A 22,350-nucleotide genomic window follows, 5' to 3' on the forward strand; every position below is an offset into this window, starting at 1 on the left:
TTCTAATTAATTAGATTATTTTTTTAATCAAGTCCCACCCCTAATATATATATATATATATATATATATATATATATATATATATATATATATATATATATAAAGTAAATCTATTGTTACTGCACGACGTAGGCTAATTATATCAGAGATCTTATTTGATCAACATTAACAGCAAGAAAAAAAGTGATGCAACATATTTCAAACAGGTATAACAGCAAGTGAGACGAAACCACAACACACGTGAACAAAATAAAGAACGGTCGCATCACTCTTAAAAGATAAAAGTGCGCCGCGAGAGGGCGCGATAAGTTTAAAAACCTGACCCCTAACCCCCGACTCGAAAAAAAAAACCCCGAATGCTCATGCCTAACAAATTAAAGCATTTCAGTCAACAATTAGCAACGCAAAGTTAATGTTAGTGCAAGAAAAGATTATTACACGGCGAGTAATAAAATTATATTTCTAATTAACATTTACAGAACATCAGGAGCAGCGCCATTCCAACAGCCGCCATTATTTGTGTCCAGTGTGGACGGCGCCTTTGATGCTGCGTTGCTGTGCACCTGTCGGGTGTGGCCAGGGAGTAGCCCAAACAGTGCGCTTTGTGTGCGCCTCTGAATTCTATACTGAGTTAACGCATTAGGCTTATTTCTCTCACTGGTTAACATATTCTTTGGAATCATACTTTGGTTATCTAAAGGAATTTATTAATCGGATATGTATATAGGACGGGATATTAAAATAACAACAATAAAAACGGACTGTTAACATCGGTAGTGTGAATACCGATACCGTAAACTGACTGGACAACTAACAGAGGTATGCTGTCATTTGTTGTGTTTTAATAAACATAGCTTAGTTAAAATTGTGTTCTTAATATAGTATATAGCTGTCTCAACGACTCGCAGTCTTTCGTATGGATCGCTTAAAATTGGTTCTACAATATTTCCAATCAAATTCTGAATCCATCTCCAATGGAATCTGTGTGATATTAGCCCTAGTAAGTGTTAAGCTCTACACAAGTTTTGATTTTAACTGTCCGTGTATACCCCAATACAACAAAATGTACGCACTTGGCGTAATGTTCGTCCCGCCAATTATACTGTTCTTACTGGGAGTCCTAATAAATCGACATACCGGGGTTATGATGGAGGAATGGGCAAGACCTACAGGAAAGAGGACAAAAAATCCAGCAATTGTAAAGTAAGACTTCTTGCTGTTACTATTAATAAATAATAGTAATAGTAATACTATTAATAAAATATAGTTTAAATATGTGGCAGTTCACACTCAAAAGCCTATTTCTTCACCTTGAAAATTTGATTTTGTTTAAATTCAGAAGGCCTACACGTTTAATTTTAACTAAACAATTCTCCCACAGATATTTATTTTCAGCAATGATGCAGCGGGCCCTATTAGCTCCCATGGTGTGGATCCTAATGTCCCTGCTGGATGGAAAATGTTTCATTTGTGCATTCAGCATGAGTGTGGACCCCAAATATTTCAATGGGATACCCAACAATACAGGCTTGGACCTGATCAAGATCATGGCTAAGGTGCCATGTAAGGAAGACATGATCTTCAGGAATAACACTTTCCGTATAGCAGTCACACGCTATGTGCGCTGTTACTCTCAAGTACGTAGCCCTTTTTTTCATTTCTGTTTTAATGTCTTACTGCCTATGAAAGCCTGAGTCTTTCTTTGCATTTGAGTACTGACAATTTGTGGTAATTACACTATTATTAGTTATGTATGAATGTTTGGGGGGGGGGGTCAAGAACTACTTATTGATTGTAAATATTAAAGATATTGTCAGCATTCTGTATGATAATAGTAATATAAATGTTTAAATGAATAAAATTTTGACTTTAAACCATGAATTCCGCCTTCTTTCAGGCAATAGGTTGGTCTATCCTTCTTTTCCTTATTCTTATGGGGGCAGTTGCCCGAGTCATCAAGCCATGTTTCAATCACGCCACTTTCCTCCAGACACGTTATTGGAGCAGTTATCTGGATGTTGAGCAGAAACTCTTTGATGAGATTTGTGTTCTTCATGCTAGAGAGTTTGCCAGAAAATGCGTAGTGCAATTCTTTGAGAGTATGCAAGATGATATGCTTCTCAGATTGCCCCTGTCACAAGCCCTCAGATCCAGGAAAACCCCCACTGAACGCGAGGAGGAAGAGGATCATCTCCATGGTATAACCAAAAAGAAGCAGGTGGATCACTTGCTCCAAACATGGTATAAGTGCAGACCTGAGCTCGATGTGACTAAGATGGCCTATAAGTCCACTGTATGTATCTCCTGGGAGGACAATGATGGACATATCGTTCAGTCAGATGTGTGAAGTCAATGAATGAAAAAAGAACCTATGTTTGAAAGTTTGAATGTAAAAACTTAATTGGTTAATCTGGGCAAAGGTAAGGCAATCAGATGTGGGTTCCTTAATATTATTTGTAGCAATCAAAAGCATAATGTTGGAATTCCAACAGAGAAGTTTATAAAACTGTTTAGATATAACTCATACATATATATATATATATATACACACACACACACACATATATATATATATATATATATATGTATGTATGAGTTATATCTAAACAGTTTTATATATATATATATATATATATATATATATATATATATATATATATGAACCAAATCTCTGAGTCCAAACAAAGCCCACTGACTAATCTATAGTTGAAAGAAAACTCAATGAACAACATTGAATTTGCTTAAAACTACACTATGTTCGCTTGATTTCCTTACATATCAAGATTCAAGATGTGGCAACTTTATGGTACATAATAGAGATATTGTGTAATACTGTATCGCAATTCTACATTTGAAAGTACTTTATGTATTAGTGGTTGAATTGAGATCTACTGGAAAGTTTGTATCAGGTTTTAGCCAGTCAAGTTAGACAACGCGCATGTTGTGATTTGACTGCAAGCAGGGTTTAATTTGTTTAGTTTTGCATCTCCCTCCATACATTACAACATAATGGATATGGCTATAATACAATAATGGGGGGCATTCCACAACTGCACTAATGTGTAAGGTCTATTTGTTTATACAGCATTAATGCTAAGTGTATTGTTGGTAGATTCTTAAACTGCTTTGGATTTAAATAAAATTGTGTATCTGTGTTGTTAGAAAAGTACAATGCAAGACATGTATAACTACTATTGGCCTCCAAAAATAAAAATAACAAGCATAATGAAATGTGCTGTAAATGATGAAATCATAACTTTGTGTGCTGACGTCAAAGCAGATATCGTAGAACTACCGATACTATCAACAGCCCAAATGGCCGTTCCCAGGTGAAAATCAAACCGAGGGCGCACTGGGTAGTTCTGGAAAGGAGGGGTCAAAACTGTACTTCTTAGCATGTGTGCATTCCTGGCTCATATGTGCACAAAGGCAACTCTCCACCTGTCCTAACCACCTTTGTTTAATCTGTTTTGGTAAGTTGTTGGCACACCCAAGAAACCATATTCTGGGCAATATATTTAGGGCCTTTGATATATTTACTTATACCAAGTCTTGACATTTCAAAAGGCAAGAAACAGGTCTTTTAAGAATGGATAAGTTTCGGATGATGTTCCAGTTCTTGCAGGCTAATCAAGAGTCATTCATGAATGGAATATGTGGAATTATGGCCCTGGCAAGCGCTCAGCTTTACTCGTCCTTTGAGTTTACTTGTCCGTGTCTTCCGGAATATAATTATGCTTACGGAATCGGTATTCTGATAGTTCCAGCAATATGGTTTTTTATTCTTGGATATGTACTGAATAATAATGTATCGATACTGACAGAGGAGTGGAGACGTCCTGCAGGCAAGCGCGGAAAGGATCCATCTATCTTGCGATATATGTTCTGCTCCATGACGCAGCGCGCTTTGATTGCGCCTGCAGTTTGGATATCTGTAACCCTGATGGACGGAAAAAGTTTTTTATGCGCCTATAGTGCCAGGATGGACTTGCGGCAGTTCTTAAATGACAGCCATGATGTTCTCCCCGAGAAAGACCTCGTGAGATTACTAGCGAAAATTCCCTGTAAAACTATATTCGATGGACATGATGTTATTTCCAGGGAAGGAGCTACGAGATATATTCGCTGCATGTCACAGGTAATCCTTCTATCATAATTCAGTCCTTCAACACCCACCCCACGCCTTTACACAAACGCACAGAGATGTCAACAGTTCTTATCCTACTGATTAAATTGGTGGTGGTGGTGGTGGTGGTGGTGGTGGTGGAGAGTGGTGGTGTTCTTTATAACCGGTTTGGTCTTTTTTCTAAACTGTTCTTTTCAACATCTGACTGGAAAGACATGCAGTGGCTCATGAACCTCAATATAAATGGAAATGTTGTTATGTAAATACAGTGCATTCCTATACAATCTTGCAGTTAGTTTGGGAGCTTGGACTCGTTGTGGTCAGTCTTAATTTTAAGACAACTTGCATACCCTGGAAACTGAACAGCATATTTGCTATGAGGTCACGTCAGTGCTCATAGAATAGTATGCCTTTAGCACTGCCATAAAATAATGAGTGCACCAAAAGTGCAACCAGGCTTATGGAAACCTGCTGAAAAGAAAAAAAAAAAAAAACAACTCCTAAAAAAGTACATGTGTAATGTATTGTAGGGCACATATTCAGTTTCCTTTCATAAAAACTTAAAACAGTATGTATTTAATTGCAATGTTTTTTTTTTCTGTTTGAGATACTGCTTCATATTTACTAATCCATACTAATTGTTATTAATCCATACCGATTTACTTATATTATCAAATATAATGTCAGTCACAAATTAATAGGACATATACATGTATAAGACATATAATCATGTACTTTTAATTTAAATGTCAGCATGCCTTAACTACAGTTATGGTATGAAATGCATCTTCCCATATCTGAGTATAAAATGATTCGGGTTTCTGTGATTCATCAGGCCTTCGGATGGATGTTTTTGCTGACGATGACTTTGGTGGCATTTATGGTACGAGCAGTCAGACCTTGCTTTACCCAGGCAGTCTTCTTGAAGACCAAGTACTGGTCCCATTACATTGACACGGAGCGCAAGCTCTTCAATGAAACGTGCAGGGAACACGCCAAGAGCTTCGCCAAGGTCTGCATACAGCAGTACTTCAAAAGCATCAGTGAGGAAATAGTGCCGTTCCACAATCAGAGCCACAGCGAGGAAGGAAAAGAGAAGCATGAGGATGAAGATGAACACACAAGTGATGATGAGAAGCTCCTGGGCATCCATGAAAAGGAGGACATGAACAAAGTTCTCTGGAATTGGCACACCTGTAAACCCCCACTACAGCTTTACAAACACAAAAAAGATGGAAGCCTGAATGGCCAATCAAGTGCTGATGTCCAAACTAGCAGCTATTATGGTCACAGATCTATAAAGAATAGATGTGCAGCCTATTACTCCAAAGTCTAATGATGTTAAGAATTGCAGATATTTCTTGAAAATAAAGCTAGTTTATTATTTTCAGTTGTTAGTTTTAAAGTCTAAAAATTAAGTTTACTTAATCTAAGTACATTAAGTACATGTGTTTCTCTGACATTTCCTGACATGATACTAGCCTTTCCCATGTAGGTTTACTCCGATTTCTATAGGCCTACATGGTGTACAGATCATGGCTGAACAGTTTCTGCCCTTCTGCAGTTTAGTTTGCCACAGCAGCCATGTTGGGTTGTGAGGTCTCTCTCCATATGCTTTAAAAACTCCCCCTTTTTTTTCCCTTGGGTAGGAATCCAGGCTCCAGTTCCTGCTGTTGATTCAAAGCCTGTGACGGTTAAAAGACGGGCATATAAGATTCTTTCAGTTTCCTTTCTAACTTGGGCTTTGTGTAACAGAGATGCTAATTTAACCATCTTTTCTTCAAGGAACTTTTACATTTTATGCTCAGATTATTATTCGGTTGAAACGTGGATTTAAGACACAGAGATTTGCACGCCTGGCCTTGGGACGTAAGTTTGTATTACTCATTTTTTCCAATCATGTTTCTCTGTTTTAACAGTATTAGCTTAGTGCTACAAGTTTATTACAATCATTTTTGTGAATGTGCTACTTTGACAAAAATAAATAAATAAATTTACGTTCTTGTGTTCCGTGTACTCTGCTTATAGTTGTTTGTCTCGGCTACATACTCACCCACTGAAACCTGATCTGCTTCTAGAGCACATGTGTATGTCATGCACAGTAAAAATATTATAACACTCTGCCAAGTGATGCCATTAAAATTTGGATCAAATATTTAAGTTGCAGCTCTGATTTTTAAGAAATAGCTTTTTTTCCCCTCAGTTGTACCTCTCTGTCTATCCGCTTTATTTTGAATATTTCCTTCATGCCATGTGGTGCCATCAAAAACTGCACCCTAGACTTCTTTTTGCATTTTGCATTCTTATTGCATTTGTACCCCAAATTTTCTAACCCTTTTTTCTGGAACTGATGCCAGATGCTTTTACACTGTCTGTGTTTGCCTTGCGGACTACATGTTAAAGCTTGTCTAGGGAGGGACTCAAGAAATGTTTACACAGCACATTGTCCTACCTGCATCTTGTCCATTACAGGAACTGAGACATCAGAGTTGTTTTTTTTAATTTATTTGATGTCAAGAATCCTTCACAGATATACAGTGGCAGAAATCTGGGCAAACAACTAAGAAGAGGATAAAAAAGTGGAATGAAATGGCTGCTCTCATTTCAGAAAATTTTAAATTTGCTGCTCTTTTCTTTAAAAGTAAGGATGTGGTGATTTTTAATGGCCTCATAGCCCTGGGAACCGTGGCTAGTCAGACAGCATACAACATTTTTGCCTTTGAGTGCCCATGTTCGTCAAAGAGAAATTACCTGTATGGAGTAGCTGCTATTGGAGTACCTGCACTAGTTTTCTTCATCATTGGGGTCATACTCAATCGAAACACCTGGGATCTTGTTTCAGAATGTCGCATCAGAAAATTCCGGAAACTATCTGGTGCTGCAGCCTTTGCCCTGCTTGGTTCAATAGTGGGCCGAGCAGTAGTGGCCCCTGTCACCTGGACTGTCATCTCACTACTCAGGGGAGAGGCCTATGTCTGTGCGCTTAGTGAATTTGTGGACCCACTGTCTTTGGAAAACTTCCCCTCCACTCCCCGGGGCCTAAATGTCATGGCACGTTTTCCCTGTAAAGATGTTCCTGTGGAGATGCTGCGCTTCTGGGGAGAGATTGAACGACAGCTCAAGTATGAATCTCAGGTATTCGCTGCCTGTCTTTGTTTTTCTTTCTAAATATTTCAATTTGTTTTATTTTCTTTCTTTAATTTTCTTTCGTTTTTGCATCAAAACCCAATCTACCATCACTATAGAGCAAATGTATTCAACACATGCGCTATATATTCTCTGAATATACTATATTCTCTTACACGAAGTATTCACCATACACCACTAACTATTTATCATACATCATACTATTCACTACTAAGAATTCATCATTTAATTAATGTTATCTAAAAAGAGAGTCATTATTGGAGTAATTATTTAAAGAGTTGTTATTGGACAAAAAAAGAGATCCAGACACCTCTTCAAATCTGAATTACATGCGATTAGGATACTTTTTAAAAATCTCATATTATTAAGACCAATTTATCTTGCATATAAGACGATATAATTTTGCTGTAAAGGGATAAGAACAATGCAACATGAATTACTTTTTATAGCAATGTGGTAATGAAAATCTTATCCTCAGTAGTTTCTTTAAGGTGAAGGGTTTAGTGCCAGCTTTACCTGCTTGAATCGTATAACTTGTACTTATTTCTCTCTCTCTCTCTCTCTCTCTCTCTCTTTTTTTGCTCTTTGTCTCCAGCTGTTGGGATGGCTGATAGTTGCTCTCCTCTCAGTCATGATCTTCCTGCTGCAGTGCCTGAAGCGCTGCTGCTCTCCCCTGGGATACCAGCAGGAGGCGTACTGGTCCAGCTACCGCGTCATTGAGCACTCTCTTTTCCAGCGCACTGCTGATGCTTATGCCAAATTCCAAGCCGCTAAGAGCGTGAAAAACTTCTTCGGGTTTGTGGCCCTGGAAAAGGAGGAAAATGATCTCATGTCAGAGTGTCAGGATGCCAAAAATGTCATTCCCAGCCTAGAGTGGAACCGCATCACAGGAGTCTACTTATACAGAGAGAATAGGGGAACTCCCTTGTACAGTCGCCTGATTAAGTGGTCCAGTTACACTACTGAGAACAACATTGAAGCCACTGAGAAAGAAATGGGAATGTTATATTAAGATTTTAATTGTCACTATATTTTAAATCGTCTTATTAAGAATAGCTCTTTTCATAAGATGGACATATTGCTGTACCAAACATAATCTTCTCAGGGTTAAGTGAACATAAGATGTAAAGTAACCTAGAGTAAGTTTATTTCTTTTTTTCCAACATGCCCTTTTTGTTGCTGATAGATCTCCATATATCAAAAGCATTATTATTCCTATTCTTATATTATTACTTATGCAGCCATGTAACACTGAAAACCGCCTATAGATGGTCAGGTATGTAGTATCCAGAAAGTGTGGCTATGTTGCATTCGAAATGGTTAATTAGGTTTCCATTCACAGTGCCAGCAGTGCATCTCCAGATGGGTCTTGTGTTTCCTCACTTGAAGCACTGGCAGGGGGTAAAACTGCAGCAAACTCAACATGAAACTGCTGCTAAAAATAGCAATAACAAGCCTCCAAATAACCTTGATCTTCATATGCATTTTAAAAAACACATTTGCTTTCAGCACTGTCTATGCATGACATGGACTTCTAATTAAAATGATCTGACTGTGACTTGACTTTTACTTTTACTGTGATTTGATTCGACTGTGAAAAGGCATGAGCCCATAAACCATGCTTTGTTCATAAATTAACTACATCTTAAACATTTGATATTAACTACATAGAAACAACAGATTAACAACAATAGCTACAATGTTGATGATGCTGATTATGATGATGATGATGAATGTTGTTGATATTTTTGTTACATTTTTGTTACAATGTTTTTTAAAAAGTTGGTGAGGGCCTGCTGAGAGCCAGTTTTGAACCTTTCTACATTTTCAATCCTATAACACAAATCCTTAATGCACTTTTCCAACACACAGGCCACTGAACCAAACAGTTGTTCTTTATAAAGCTGTTGAGCTTCATAGTTTTGTCCTATAGGGAGATCACACAAGGTCAAGCTGTTTTTAAGCTTTACGGGTTAATTGGAAAAACAAAGCATAGAAAAATGTCTTTTTTGTTTCTCGTTATATCTATTGCTCTGTTCTGTTTCTTTTTTCTGTTTATCTCTCGCACTCACACACGTATACACACACATACACACACACACCTCTTTCTGCGTAACTTTTGCACTTTGTTTTTGTGTAAGTCAACAGAGCAGTTAAGCGATCCCCATTCCTTTCACAAACTTGCAGAATTCAGTCCGTCTATTTATCTGTCGGTCTCTTTGTCTGTCTGTCTTTCTGTATGTTTGCCTGCCTGGCTGCTGTCACCTCTCAACAGCTTGCAGCTGGAACAGGGTTGGAGAGCAAAATGGGGAGGGAGGGAGAGAATGCACTAGAAGGGAGGGGGGTGGGTGAAATGAGAGCTGTGATGCAGACCACAAATCACATGAGCAGTGATCTGTTTACAAACTGAGCAGCAGAGAAGTGCTCGACACCGTTTTCAGGACCCAAGGCTGGAGAAGAAGAACTAGGAAACACTGGACCTGAACACACATACAGCGTGGGTGCTTTTTCTGAAGGCTGGTTTTTCGCTGTTTCTCCGCTCCATTGTGCTTTTGGAGGGGAGAGATCAGTACAGATGGTGACAAGGATACCGAGTCGTCACCAGCACAATGCCACTCGCAGCTTGAAGGGGCTATATTCACACAGGCACTCACTCTGACTGCAATGTCAGTGTCTCTTCCTTTGTTACTAGGGAAAAGGGTTGATTAGAACAAGAAGACTGTTCTCAAAAAAGGACAAGAGAAGCAGGTGGGCTTGAGAAAGGTGGTAGATGCAGGATGGGGAAGGGCGAGTCTTGTGAAAATGTTCTGAATGTAGACAAAGCAATGCAGTGATTACCATTCTATGCTCGAATATATGTTCATTTAAAAAGACATGAATCTGATGGTGTTACTATGATGGTATGCCAATAATAATAAGTTCACTTTTTACTAAAGTCTAACCTATGTGGAAGGAAAGCTACATAGGCAACATGCTTGAAGCACCAAAATCTTGGCTTTGGCAATGGAACACGACACTGGACAAAAGAGATCGTCAAAGCAACACTATTTAATATGTGTCATTTTGCCTGTATTTTTTCATGAAATGTTTGATGTCAAATAAATAAAGTGGCGAGTTCAGAGCCAGTGCCAGTTTAACACTGAACAGTGAGTGACTTGCCTTTATGGACATTTCAACCAAGAAAAACAAACCTGCCCTGCCTGCATGCAAACGCTCAGTGGAATGTGGTGGGTGCTCTTAATGTTTTAAACAGAGACTGTGAGGATTTTCTCAGCTGTACTATTGTCTGTGGGGGCTTTGGGAAGACAGAGTTCAGATTACTTATCTGTTCGAGGGGATCTACTTTATTGGCTCATTTTGACTCAGACTCTCTGGAACCCATTACTGATTCACTGGATCTGCTGGAGAAGCCTCTCGCCTTTCATGAACCCTATCCAGTGGTGTAACAGTGAGTATGAATCATAACTGCCACACACACACAGCCCAACCCCAGTGACTTTGTGTTGCATGCCCGCCAATGAGCAACCTTCTCTCAAATGTGTTATTCACAGCGTCTCCATCTCTCTGTGGTTTTCTATCAATGATTCACTAACATTCTCCTAAGATTACAAGTGCGCCTTCCTTAACCCAAACAAGTGAAAGTCCTTTACTTTTTTTCCCTGCGTACACAGCATGACTTGACCAGTGCACAGGCTTGAGAGGGACCTATTGTTCTTGTATCACTCTATTTTGTCTATTGTGTAAATTGAATATGTCTTTTTTGGCAGCACACAACCCCTGATGGCAGCTGCCATTGTTACCCAAATGGTGCGTCCTTCCCAGACTGGTGAAGCCTTGAGCTGAAGTGAACAGCATGAATTGGAAATGCCCAATGCCTTTGCCTCCCACTCTATCCCCCATTTGACAGGGCAGATGGTGGCTTCGTGACAGTCTGGCTGAGGATGCAGCCACTTGCAGTGGCTTTTGTTCTCAGACAGTTGCCCTGGCTTCAGCCAGGCTCTGCCAACTGCTCTCCTTTCAGACGTGTCTCTTGCCAGCGCCCCTTTATCCTGCTCCTTTGTCTTTCCTCGTCTGGGTGGCTCTGCTCTGTTTTGCTCTCTTTCTCTTTGCTACCTTGATATTGGCAATGCACCGCAATATCAGTGCTTACTATATTTTTGTGCCATCATCTGTGAAATGGCTTAAGTTTGGTAGTCTTCATTATGTCATTAACAAAAATGTTTTTGTTGCTCATGCTGCTGAGGAGGCATGCTGTAAAAGCTATGTTGACATATTTAAAAAAGCATGTCTAATTTGGGCTTAGAAAATGTGGAACTGCTAAGACATTACATTCCTACTTCTGATACTGTCATCCTTGCTAACAGAGTGTTCCAGGGTAATTTAGTTCAGAATGTGTTCCTTTCCTAGTTGTGAACGCTCTCAGTACAGCAAATAAGTCAAGTGATAGGGCATGTAGAACTAGTAATGGTTATTGTTTTGTAGATAGAGACTTCTGCTTCACCTTTTCCAGTTCATCCTTTCTCATACAGGAATATAAGCTGTTCATGAGACATGCATTGTACAGTGGGAGTTAGACACTACCATGAAGATTTAACTCTGCCGGGCTTCTGGATGTCTTTTCACGGTGGAGGATTTCTGTTCTGTCTTTGTGTCACCCACATGCAGAAAACATATGAGAAGCCAGCAGCAGCACATGCATTCATTTCTGATAATAATTTATGCTTGCTACAGTAAGCTATATAGATAACAGCATATTGGTTGTTTAAAGCAGCTTCCTGTATTACCAGCTGTGGCACATTTCTTGTCTAGGTCGTGGAGACAGGACGCGATATGCAGTGCGGTACAGATAACTGTATTTATTTTTCAAATATGTGAAACAAAAACAGGGAACGGTCCTAAAATGGACTTTTACTTTTCGACCTGCTTTTCAGCGATAGGGCACAGAGGTTTGTCTCCCTGGCATCTGCAACCTACTGGCAGAGAATTGGGTTAGAAGTACGCAGCTGTTCATCACATACAGATGTATCGGTTTAACTAAAGGTCGATTCTAATGGGCCATTTTTCTGCTTGGCGGACGACGCCCAGCTGCTGCTACACTAGCGCAGCCTGTTTACATTTATGAGAGGTGAATATTGCTTATGCTATCTGAAACTAATCTGTGATTAAACAGAATTTAGTATTGCCAAATTCACTAGAATGTGATGACTGTGTTAGTTGCTTTTTTAAATAAAACTCCACTCACTCACATGAAGTTTGTCTTATATAGCGTTATCTACTCAAACTGAAAAAGGCAAGAAAGTGGCGTGTCACCGGGAACTCACATAAGTTGACCACGGAAGGCTCTATATAGAAATGTTACCATAGAAGTAAACAGCGTTTTTTTCTGCACTCTGTCACTGTGGTAACTTTATTACAGTCAAAAGTTCATGCAACTCAGTGAAGTCCTACAATGCGTGCAGTGTTACGCCGACATGAGAAACACGAGGATGCAATGCAGGCAGAGCGTATGCAATATGCATGCTGGAGCCACACTGCACCGTACATGTGAGCCTCAGAGTTCTGGGTGGACTGCCAAGGACCTCCTAAAGGCAAATATCTGATGCATCCACTCATCAGAATAAATGTGAACTTTTTAATTCAAACCCACGTTGCAATTGTAAACAGTGTAAATGTTACTTGGCCAACACCTTGATTCCTCTTAATTTAAGACATAGGGTTCCAGTCAGAAATAGCCTAAAGAGCGCCACCCAAATGTACTGAGCATGTACTTTGAATCTGTTAGAATTTGGAATGGTTTTGTGTTCTGTGACCCTGCAGGATGCCTGTGTGACTTAGAACTGCAGGTGTACGACTGCAAAATGACCAGCGATACTACATACCACCTTCCTCTGAATGTCTACGTCATCATCCTCGGGATTGGCCTTTTCATCTTAATGCTGAGCATGATTTTCTGTTGTTACCTGTTCAGGTAACAGTGTTGAATCATAATGCATGGCGATTGTAATAAATAAGTGGATGGCATAATAAGTGGATTGGTGATATAATAACTAATATGAATGTATGCAGATGACTCAAGTTTAGAGATGTTTTTTACACCGGATGCTGTAGACATAATTACGTAATGTAAAACATATGGTGTTCATTCACAGCTTGAGACGACAGGGAACGCGGGAAGAGTATGGCTATGCTGAGGTATATATCATTTGTTTGTTTGTTTTGAAAAAAACTAATTGCTTTATTGTCAATCAGCTTTCCCCCCCTCTGCTTTCCTTGCAGGTGGTGCTAAAAGGAGCAGGGAAGAAGCTAAGCCTTCTTGGAGTAAGAAACATAACAATCACAGCAAATGTTACTGACAAAAAGCTTTAGGAAATGTTGATAGTCAGACATGGCACCTAAGCTGTGCAAAAACTAACGTGCAAAAATTGTGCAAAATTGACAAACTGTAAAGACTATTCTATTCAAACTGTAGGAAAGCCAGGAAGTTGTTCCAAAGTTTTTCAGAGTCTTTATTTTTCTGTTTTGCTTTTGCTTTGTGTCTGCCTTTGCAGCAGACCTGTGCTGTTTGCCTGGAGGAATTCAGGAGCAGGGAGGAGCTCGGGGTATGCCCCTGCTCGCATGCTTTCCACAAAAGGTAAGAGCATTTCCCATACTGCCAACATACATTCTCAGTCTTACATCTCTCATCATACTGGCTGGCCTGTGGGATCACCATGCCACCCACTTTATTAGAAACACGTACCCCTACCATTTTGTGTACGCGTTATCTAATAGGTGCATTTTGTCCAAACACAGACTGTAGCCTACTGACTGTAGAGGTCTACTACTCAAACAAAAACCTCCAACAGCGGCCCTTTAGTCATAAATTGATCACTGATGAAGATCTGCATGCAGTTTAACACAAACTTTGCAACAGAATGGCAATGGGCTGCACTTACAAAATGTTAATAATAAATGCTTGTAAAGAAATAGAAAGTGACTGTACATACAAAGCATTGTTATACTGTGTTCATAAAAACCCATAGAGGACAAATGATTTTACAGTAAAAACCAGTGCCATTTAGCCAATGTGTTGTATTAAGAGCAGTAGCCTATTACAATGGGGGCAAAACATGAACAACACCGAACAAAGCACGTGTCGTAAAAAAAAAAGGGTAGTGCAACATTGCATCTACATAAGAGCAGATGCTCTTATCCAAAGCAAATTTTATATATCAGTATGTCAATAGGTGTGCTTCCTGCAAATCAAACTCATGACTTTGGTTTTGCTACCTACTCTACCGTTGAATACCATATCGTTACCTGCTATAAACATTGACACCCAAAACTCAAATGAAAGAACAGAGTGCGTATGTCATTACTGGCTGCATTTCTATAAGGGAGTTGACTTTGAGTATGAGCCAAAGTAACATCAGGCTGTCAATCAGAATGCTGTCCCATGTTATGTAGTCAGAAAATGTTTACAGATTACAGAACTATCCTGGGCCCCTCATGCTCTTTGTTCCTGGCTGTTTCTGCCTTTGTCTCTGTCTCTCTTTCCATCCCTCTCTCTGACTGTCTCTCTCCCTCTGCCCCTCACTCTACCCTCCTATATTTTGTTTCCTGTTCAGGTGTTTAGTGAAGTGGCTAGAAATACGAAGTGTCTGCCCAATGTGTAATAAACCCATCTGCAGGATCCAACCTGACCCTTCACAGAGTGCTGAGATCCTTGCAAACCCCTTGGGTGTGTGAGATGCCTTGACAAGCGAAGAAAGAGGAAAGAGGCTCTTCTGGCATCAAAATCGCTCAGCTTCACTTGGGAATGATGTTTAGAAAACAGTCTCACTTGAAGTCATGTGCCCCACTATCATACTCAACTGTGTCTCTTTCTACACTGTTGAACACTGGTAAAGAGTTTTACAATCAACATAATCTGAAGGTTTGATTTAATGCACTATGCATTTAGCCTTAATAAAAAGAAGCCATATAAAAGTCCTGGGCCAAGAGAGGGAAAAATTGGCTTTTAGCAGATATTTGTTGTAAATTAGGTTTGACAAGGTGCATATAACATGGATGCACTGAGTAGATACTGCACAATATACGTATATGCATACAGCTTATATTGCAATGGCAGGAGAAACTATATTACCCGAGATCAATAAGGGATCATAATAGGATAAGTTTCAGAATGGAGAATTTTAGAGACCCAACCCTGGTCCTGAAGGTTCATGACCTTAAAATGGTTTTCCCTTACCAAGATGTTTTCATATTTTGCTGAATAAATCAATCACAGAAGAGCTACTGGAGGTGAAAAACCTAAAAGACTTTTGAATGCCTGCTGTCATGGCAGCTTGTCTGGATGAGATTCTTGTGAATTGTGAAGTGGAGTTTGGGTAGTCTTTAAATTATTAGTAGTTATTTTATATTGTAAACAGCTTTCAATAAAGTGTAACATTTCCCTTATGACTCAGTGCTTGTCTTTATAAATTGTTTTCTGTGACATGAAATTTCTTCCTATTTAGGAAAATAGAATAGATAGAATAGACAAGAAATACTTTTGTTTTGCAGTTCTAATCACATTGTAATGTTATAATGGACAATTTAAATTATATTACTCTTTGCTGAAGCAGACAGTTAAGCTCTTCCAAGTAATCTGTGCTCATATGGAAAGCTGAATTACAAATGCAACAAAAGCTCTTTTCATGACTAAACTCAACAAACTCTCATGACATAATGTTATTCACAGCAATTCCTGCAAGCTGTGTTAATGAGCCAGCCTTGTGACTGTCGTCAACTGAATTCCTTGACATTTATTTCATTGTGCTCTCTAAGGCTGCCTAAGAGAGGACTTTCTTGTAAATATTAATTATTTTTGCATCAATACTAGGTGTTTGTATAGAATATTAGTGCCAAAATGTATGAAATATGTGATTTGCATCTTGTAGGCTTGAGACAGAAAATGTTTTCTGGAGAGTGGACTTGCATGCCGCAATGACAGAGGCCTCATATATGTCCCGTTCTATACAGAGTATAGAGTATATCTGTATAACTGCAGTTGAGGTCAGTTTTATAAATGTTAGCTGAGGGAACACAAAGGTAGCATTGTAACATGAGAAGAATGAGCAATGTTTGCAAAATGGAAATGAGAGTTTTGGAAATAGAAATGAACACACCCAAAAGATTAGGTAAATTAAAGGTAACGTGAATGGACAGTCCTTAAGATGTGACGTTTTGCTTAAAACACAACCACAAACACATTTTTGTTAAGCCTCTAAATGATCTCAAGTTATTTTCTATGTGTGCAGTATCCTCACTTCACGAAACAGATATTATATATGGTAAATTCTCGCCACTGACCAGAACCACAAACTTCACAGTCACGCAAGCGAAATGAGCACCATCTAGCGACGAAGCGTTGAACTATTAAAATAAAACTCTTAAAAGGGAAGGATGAGTAATTCCAATAATAAATTGAAGCGTGCCTATTTTTCTATGTGACTGAATAAATACAAATAAACATGACTGTCAACGACGTCAAGAGAGATGAGGGATTTTTTTTCTTTTTTAATTTAAATATATGCGGATAACCATGAAGGGCTAATGGTTTGTGTCCCCGTAAACGATTAAAACAAGACGAGCGTAGATCATCTTATCCGTATTTACTGTATGTGCCGCAAATGTAGAAAATTTCATATCCAGGTAAAAACTATTCTCTTTTCATGTGCCCATAATTGAAACGTTTATTGCAATATCTTTTTATGCTATATAACTTTGTTCTGCAGACTTGCAGCATTAAATGTGTCCTTGTAAGAAGTTGCTTTGGGTAAAGCTCCCCATTAGCTGCTTACTGGCGCAACACTTGGCAGAGGACTGGGTCCTCCTGGGTACCTGTGAGGATAACGTCAGTAGTTGCGCCTACAGGCGGGACACTCACTTCCTGTCAACGCGCCCATATTTTTGACACACCCACTATTCTTTCAGTAGCGCCCACTACTCCGACCTGCAGACTCAACGCCTTGCTAAAGACAGATTTGAAAGACAAGTCCCAACGACAGAATGACAGTCCTTGTCTCCAGTAGGTGGCGATAATTACCACACTGAGAAAGTTTTTCCATCAAGCCAATCGGCAGACCACGGGTGTTATTCAGTTAAATACGATCCACTACATAATTCTTAAACTGCGTATGTTACTAGATAAATAGGACTATGACAAAACAAATCATTGTCTAGTTCCAGGTGAACATTACATGCATGATGAATATGTTATCCAATATATTCATAATAACAAATACGGTTATACCAAATGTAGCGAGCTGGTTAACCACATGGAGTGCATATACACATGGATAGGCTCTCTGTGATCACCTCTAGTGTCACATATACACATATTTCATGATCCCGAAATGTTTGATCTGTTTTGTTATATATATATATATATATATATATATATATATATATATATATATATATATATATATATATAGAGAGAGAGAGAGAGAGAGAGAGAGAGAAAGAGAGAGAGAGAGTGTGTGTGTGTACGGGTATATGTGTGTGTGTGTGTGTGTGTGTGTGTGTGTGTGTGTGTGTGTGTGTGTGTGTAAAGACCGCAATGTTAGTTAGAGAGAGTTAGAGAGTGCAATGAAAATGTCAGTATATAACGCTATGCTTACTTTCATCATGACTGGCAATACAATGGGAAAGCACCAGCTCATTAGCTAATTAAGCACACTCATCTGACCAGCCAGAAAGAAAAAAAGGTTCAAATAAGCATGAAATTGCATTCACCTTGTGTGACCTAATTACAGTCACCAGCACCATGTCACCAGATGCCCCTTTGGGGTTGTTTTTAGTTCAGGTTTTATGCTTTCATGGCACTGATGGCAATACATTCATTCAATGCTTAGCAGACAAACTATCAGTCAGGTCAGAATTTTGCTTTCTTCACAATTATGTACTCAGTTCAACTTTACTTATAATTATGTACTCAATGATATATACTGTAATTCTATGCAATTTTGTCCATAATTGCTGCATAATTATAAGCAATATTTTAAGTGCATCGCTAAATCAGGCAATGATTTGTCAAACAGTGTAAAGTGCAAATATTATAAATTGTAACCTGTGATTGTGTGCACTGTAGGTAGCATAGTTTAAAGGCATACATACAGTCCTCTGTTAAGGAATCAACACTTATGACTCCACTATGACATCCATTGGGGATAATCAGATTAGCTAAATCCATTCTAAGCATATTGCACTGATAATAGACCTTCTCACTTTCCTTTGTAAAGGAAGTAAATGCTTATTTGTAGCACTAATCTGTGCACCCATGCCATCATAATATTTAACATTGTACCAAGTATACAGGCATGTTCCTGCGTATGACATATGTCCTTTTTCTGCAAATTGCCAATTACCCTAGAGAAGTTCATCATGTGACTGAAGTGAAAATAAGGCTGTCCATCATGTCTGGGTCTTCTAGACAAGACATGTAGCAGCTGGACACCCATTCCAATCTGCAATCAATAAATCAAATGGACGGACAGGGATTATATGCCTAATTGAACAATTTCTTGTCTGATGAAAATGTCCAGACAGAATGAGCTTACAGGCCTGTCTCATCTGGGACATGAATTATTCAGAGATGTTAGTCTTCTGATGCTTGCATTTAGGTAGCAGAAATTCTGTACACAAGGGTGCAGTGTAGTTTCCACTAGTAGACTAGAATGGGCTTTTCAGAAAAGCTGATAATGAAAAGCTACATAGATTACACTCATTTAAAGCTACATTTCAAAGTAATAAATATTTACAATGTTCAAAGATTACATTATATATGTAGAGATTTTCAAAATTGTATTAAAATGTGCAAGGTTTACAGAGACAACAGGACTTTTCAGATGGAAATCCTTCATCAGCTTGGTTTGAATGGCCACCTAAAATGTTAACTCTAAACAGATGGAAACAATTTTGTCTGCCCTTTCCTCTGAGAGATCCGGGTTAATTATTGATTTCATATGTAGTGTAGCTACCATATGTGACAACTACTAATGCATGAATTATACTGTGCATGAAAGCTCATCTTCTCTATTAGATTATATGTAGTAATTATATGAAGTCTACAACTGTGTTAACAGCATTTGTTTTTTTTAATCATTATTGCATAATTGATCATAAATAATGCTTTTATTGCATAAATAAGAACATCAAATTAATTATTAATAGCTGATCTGATTAATATAATGACTGATTTCCCACAATTATAGGAACAATTTAATGAGACTGGCTTTAATGGCAAAATCTAAGCATTGCATCTCAAGAGGGAAGAAAATTTACCATAGATGCTCAAAGATATAAGCTATTTTAATAGTAGTGGTAGTGTCTGTAATTGACCCACAGTGAGATAAAGTGTGCAGAACAGATGGCAAGTATTCTGTTTGTAATGTATGGATTTTAAGAAGACCTAAAGCTGATGTACTCTCCCAAAGTTAATTGGAATGTCATTAAAGTTTGAGAGAATGGGGTGGGGTGAGTGTGGGTTGTGTGCATTCATTCTGAAGTTGAATATTAGTAACTGGGGGTGGGTGACCATGGGGGTAATAATGTTAGGATGGGGCAATAGAATGGGGCTCCACCTGCTGCCACCTGTCAGTTCACCCATCCTATATAAGCTTCTCTCATCCTTAGGATAAAACAGAGCTGGGCCTGTACCATAAGATAATCAGTAAGAGGAATATAAGAAGGACATCTGGATGATTGTTTAAAAAATCTCTATTAAAGAAATAGGCACTTTTGTCCTTGGAGGTCAGTGGTAGCACGTGTTGACACCCCTCAGGACAGATGAAGCCTGCCAGACCGAGCTGTGTGGATTCAGTCTCCAAGTGTGATGCCAGAGATGTGGAGAAATTTGAGAGTGTGGCACGGCGGAGAATGGCTGCCAATGCCCGTGAGAGGAAGAGGATGCAGGGCCTGAACACAGCATTTGACCAACTGCGCAAAGTGGTTCCTCAGTGGAGTCAGGACAAGAAGCTGTCAAAATATGAAACCTTGCAAATGGCACTGAGCTACATCATGGCCCTCAACCACATCCTGACTGACAGCAGCAGACAGAGCACCCCTCACAGACAGTGGCTGGATCTGCACTTTGACAGCTTGCAGGCAGACAGCTACCCTTGCATTGTGAGGTACATCTCACCTATTGAAAATGAGTGCATGATCAGTTCCTACCAGTATGAGGACTTCCAAGTCTCTTCTTAGACTGAGAATCACTGGGGTGTAAACTTGTATCTTTCATTCCACAGATACATGAATAGGTAAATACTTTTGTATTTGTATTATTTATTTACTATTACAATTTACCAATGTAGCCTGTATTTTGTATGGAGATGATGAATCTGAATAGTTTAGAGCAGCAATATTTTGAATGAGGTGGTCCAAAAATATTATAGCCCTGTAGAACTTATTTTTATATATAACTGAAACAAAAAAACGTATTATTGCCAGTAATTTTATTAAATAGTTAATATTGTTATTTTACCAGGATCTCTTAACAAACCTTGCATAGCTTTGTATCAAATCATGTTATCGCGTTAGTCCTAAAGTGGAAAGACTGTATAGACGGTTAATCAAAGCCAGCCGGAGCCATCTCTGTAACCTTCTTTTGCAAACTTAATAGCTTAATTGATTTTGTTCTTGGTATTGGTTAGGGTTTATTTTAGATTTTAAGAGTTGTTTGCAGAGCAAATTAGTTCCATATGTTCATTTTACATACAATGTGCTCTGGTCCTGGAAAAACTTGTTGAAAATTGCATACAGTTTCCACATCAGTGCACGAAAACTTAAAATAGTTGATTAATTGTGTCTTTTCCCCCTTTGATTATTTTAATGAATGTCATTGGACTAAACTAATAATAAATAAAGGCATCATAAGACCCTCATGCCAACTCAGTGTAATGTTTAATAGAGATAATATTTTTTTAAATGGCTACATTTAAAATGATATTTTTCTACATATGAGAGTACACCTAAATGAAAGCTGTCAGATCTGTCTATTTGGTGTAGGGCCACATTACCCAGATAAAGGGTTGGTTATTATTTCAGAGCCCAGTGGCCCCTGAGATAAGGCTGTACCAAGCAAACATGTCCCTGCTGTTACCTTGGGAAAGTGCTAAATCATGTTTAAAGGACTCCTTGTGACGTCATATGTAAAATCCTTGTGCTTTTGCTGACAACTAATTTTTGCAAATGAGGGACTTCAGTAGTTGTCAGTATTTATATACAGAAATCTTTTAACCACCTTGCATTTAAGAAAGCAGCAGCAATGGAAGAGTTTAATGCTGGGGGTTTTTATGCAGCTTCTGAATTAACTGTATTATTTGTCACAATTAGTAAGCAGAATTGCTGAATAATATTTAATATCCATCATAATATTTAACACCAATCTATTATTTCAGAAAAAAATCCAGTGTTATTACCATTATAATTGTTTTTATGGTTATATAACATTTTCTATTTTGTTTCTTTGGCCACTGCTCATTCAAACCAAGAAAGGCTTAATTTACCACAAGCAATAATAAAATCCAAAAATAATAAGAATCAACAATTGTTGACTTTATCAATTAAATTAATTAGGTGAATTGAGCTGAAATGTGGCATTACCTCTGAAATACCAGTCCCCTACAACTGCTCCTGAGCAGGGAAATAAATGAGTCTTTGTCATGCAATCACTGTATGTAATGTGACTATTGTGCAGCAGAGAGGTGTGAGCAGCCTGCACTCAGCTCAAAGCATGTACACAAAGCCAGAGAGAGTAAACACGCCACTACTAATCACTGTCATAATACAACTCATGATATAGTTACAATATTTAACAAGATAAATTTAAAAAATGTTTTTAAATATGTTTCTGAATCATTATGGTCAAATATAACTGACAGTGTAATATAATAAAGCATTTTTTTGCCCCAAACTGTTTACTTGGCACTCTTTTTGCATGTCAAAAGTATTGTCAAAATTTTATGCATATTTTGTGATCAAATATTCTCTAAACTGCTATTAAACAGTATTCAGTTACACAGAACTAGTTGTATTTCCTAAACTGTTTA

At 38.4% G+C, this 22,350-nt stretch overlaps 5 protein-coding genes across 8 annotated transcripts; all 5 read left to right on the top strand.

Annotated features, from left to right (window-relative positions):
• Nucleotides 1-489: 489 nt before the first annotated feature.
• On the top strand, nucleotides 490-2,472 carry calhm3 (calcium homeostasis modulator 3). The gene is made up of 3 exons (XM_035531817.2): nucleotides 490-1,203; nucleotides 1,382-1,637; nucleotides 1,898-2,472. The coding sequence occupies exons 1-3, from the start codon at nucleotides 917-919 to the stop codon at nucleotides 2,345-2,347; spliced, it is 993 nt and encodes a 330-aa protein (XP_035387710.2). The 5' UTR covers nucleotides 490-916; the 3' UTR covers nucleotides 2,348-2,472.
• Nucleotides 2,473-3,451: 979 nt separating this feature from the next.
• On the top strand, nucleotides 3,452-6,647 carry calhm1a (calcium homeostasis modulator 1a). The gene is made up of 3 exons (XM_027017640.3): nucleotides 3,452-4,138; nucleotides 4,962-5,995; nucleotides 6,599-6,647. The coding sequence occupies exons 1-2, from the start codon at nucleotides 3,590-3,592 to the stop codon at nucleotides 5,460-5,462; spliced, it is 1,050 nt and encodes a 349-aa protein (XP_026873441.2). The 5' UTR covers nucleotides 3,452-3,589; the 3' UTR covers nucleotides 5,463-5,995; nucleotides 6,599-6,647.
• On the top strand, nucleotides 5,855-8,836 carry LOC118242240 (calcium homeostasis modulator protein 2-like). The gene is made up of 3 exons (XM_035531843.2): nucleotides 5,855-5,995; nucleotides 6,645-7,261; nucleotides 7,869-8,836. Exons 2-3 carry the CDS (start codon nucleotides 6,716-6,718, stop codon nucleotides 8,283-8,285), a joined length of 963 nt encoding a protein of 320 aa, XP_035387736.2. The 5' UTR covers nucleotides 5,855-5,995; nucleotides 6,645-6,715; the 3' UTR covers nucleotides 8,286-8,836.
• An 828-nt stretch (nucleotides 8,837-9,664) lies between these two features.
• Nucleotides 9,665-15,712, top strand: si:dkey-51a16.9 (RING finger protein 122). Of its 4 annotated transcripts, none has more exons than XM_081724688.1 (6): nucleotides 9,665-10,721; nucleotides 11,041-12,398; nucleotides 13,091-13,241; nucleotides 13,423-13,591; nucleotides 13,822-13,904; nucleotides 14,881-15,712. In XM_081724688.1, exons 2-6 carry the CDS (start codon nucleotides 12,392-12,394, stop codon nucleotides 14,999-15,001), a joined length of 531 nt encoding a protein of 176 aa, XP_081580814.1. In that variant the 5' UTR covers nucleotides 9,665-10,721; nucleotides 11,041-12,391; the 3' UTR covers nucleotides 15,002-15,712. The 4 variants fall into 4 exon arrangements, with proteins under 4 accessions (XP_081580814.1, XP_081580815.1, XP_081580813.1 ...); XM_081724689.1 differs by having other exon boundaries at nucleotides 9,666-10,721; nucleotides 11,041-12,861; XM_026996673.3 differs by lacking the exon at nucleotides 11,041-12,398 and having other exon boundaries at nucleotides 9,670-10,721; nucleotides 13,423-13,465; nucleotides 13,550-13,591.
• A 4,374-nt stretch (nucleotides 15,713-20,086) lies between these two features.
• atoh7 (atonal bHLH transcription factor 7) lies at nucleotides 20,087-20,503 on the top strand. Its single transcript, XM_026996671.1, has one exon. The coding sequence runs from the start codon at nucleotides 20,087-20,089 to the stop codon at nucleotides 20,501-20,503; it is 417 nt and encodes a 138-aa protein (XP_026852472.1).
• The last annotated feature ends 1,847 nt before the right edge of the window (nucleotides 20,504-22,350 follow it).

This window comes from Electrophorus electricus, chromosome 12, assembly GCF_041902795.1.
Source record: "Electrophorus electricus isolate QZ-2024a chromosome 12, ASM4190279v1, whole genome shotgun sequence".
NCBI lineage: Eukaryota > Metazoa > Chordata > Actinopteri > Gymnotiformes > Gymnotidae > Electrophorus > Electrophorus electricus.

What these genes read in the sequence shown, in the direction of transcription:
- calhm3 (XM_035531817.2), top strand. Translation starts at nt 917, where the DNA reads ATGGATCGCTTAAAATTGGTTCTACAATATTTCCAATCAAATTCTGAA. An exon ending in AAAAATCCAGCAATTGTAAA is followed by an intron (nt 1,204 to 1,381) that starts GTAAGACTTCTT and finishes ATTCTCCCACAG; the next exon opens with ATATTTATTTTCAGCAATGA. An exon ending in ATGTGCGCTGTTACTCTCAA is followed by an intron (nt 1,638 to 1,897) that starts GTACGTAGCCCT and finishes GCCTTCTTTCAG; the next exon opens with GCAATAGGTTGGTCTATCCT.
- calhm1a (XM_027017640.3), top strand. Translation starts at nt 3,590, where the DNA reads ATGGATAAGTTTCGGATGATGTTCCAGTTCTTGCAGGCTAATCAAGAG. An exon ending in ATATTCGCTGCATGTCACAG is followed by an intron (nt 4,139 to 4,961) that starts GTAATCCTTCTA and finishes GTGATTCATCAG; the next exon opens with GCCTTCGGATGGATGTTTTT.
- atoh7 (XM_026996671.1), top strand. Translation starts at nt 20,087, where the DNA reads ATGAAGCCTGCCAGACCGAGCTGTGTGGATTCAGTCTCCAAGTGTGAT.
- si:dkey-51a16.9 (XM_081724687.1), top strand. Translation starts at nt 10,697, where the DNA reads ATGAACCCTATCCAGTGGTGTAACA. An exon ending in TTCTGTTGTTACCTGTTCAG is followed by an intron (nt 13,242 to 13,422) that starts GTAACAGTGTTG and finishes GTTCATTCACAG; the next exon opens with CTTGAGACGACAGGGAACGC. An exon ending in TCGCATGCTTTCCACAAAAG is followed by an intron (nt 13,905 to 14,880) that starts GTAAGAGCATTT and finishes TTTCCTGTTCAG; the next exon opens with GTGTTTAGTGAAGTGGCTAG.
- LOC118242240 (XM_035531843.2), top strand. Translation starts at nt 6,716, where the DNA reads ATGGCTGCTCTCATTTCAGAAAATTTTAAATTTGCTGCTCTTTTCTTT. An exon ending in AGCTCAAGTATGAATCTCAG is followed by an intron (nt 7,262 to 7,868) that starts GTATTCGCTGCC and finishes CTTTGTCTCCAG; the next exon opens with CTGTTGGGATGGCTGATAGT.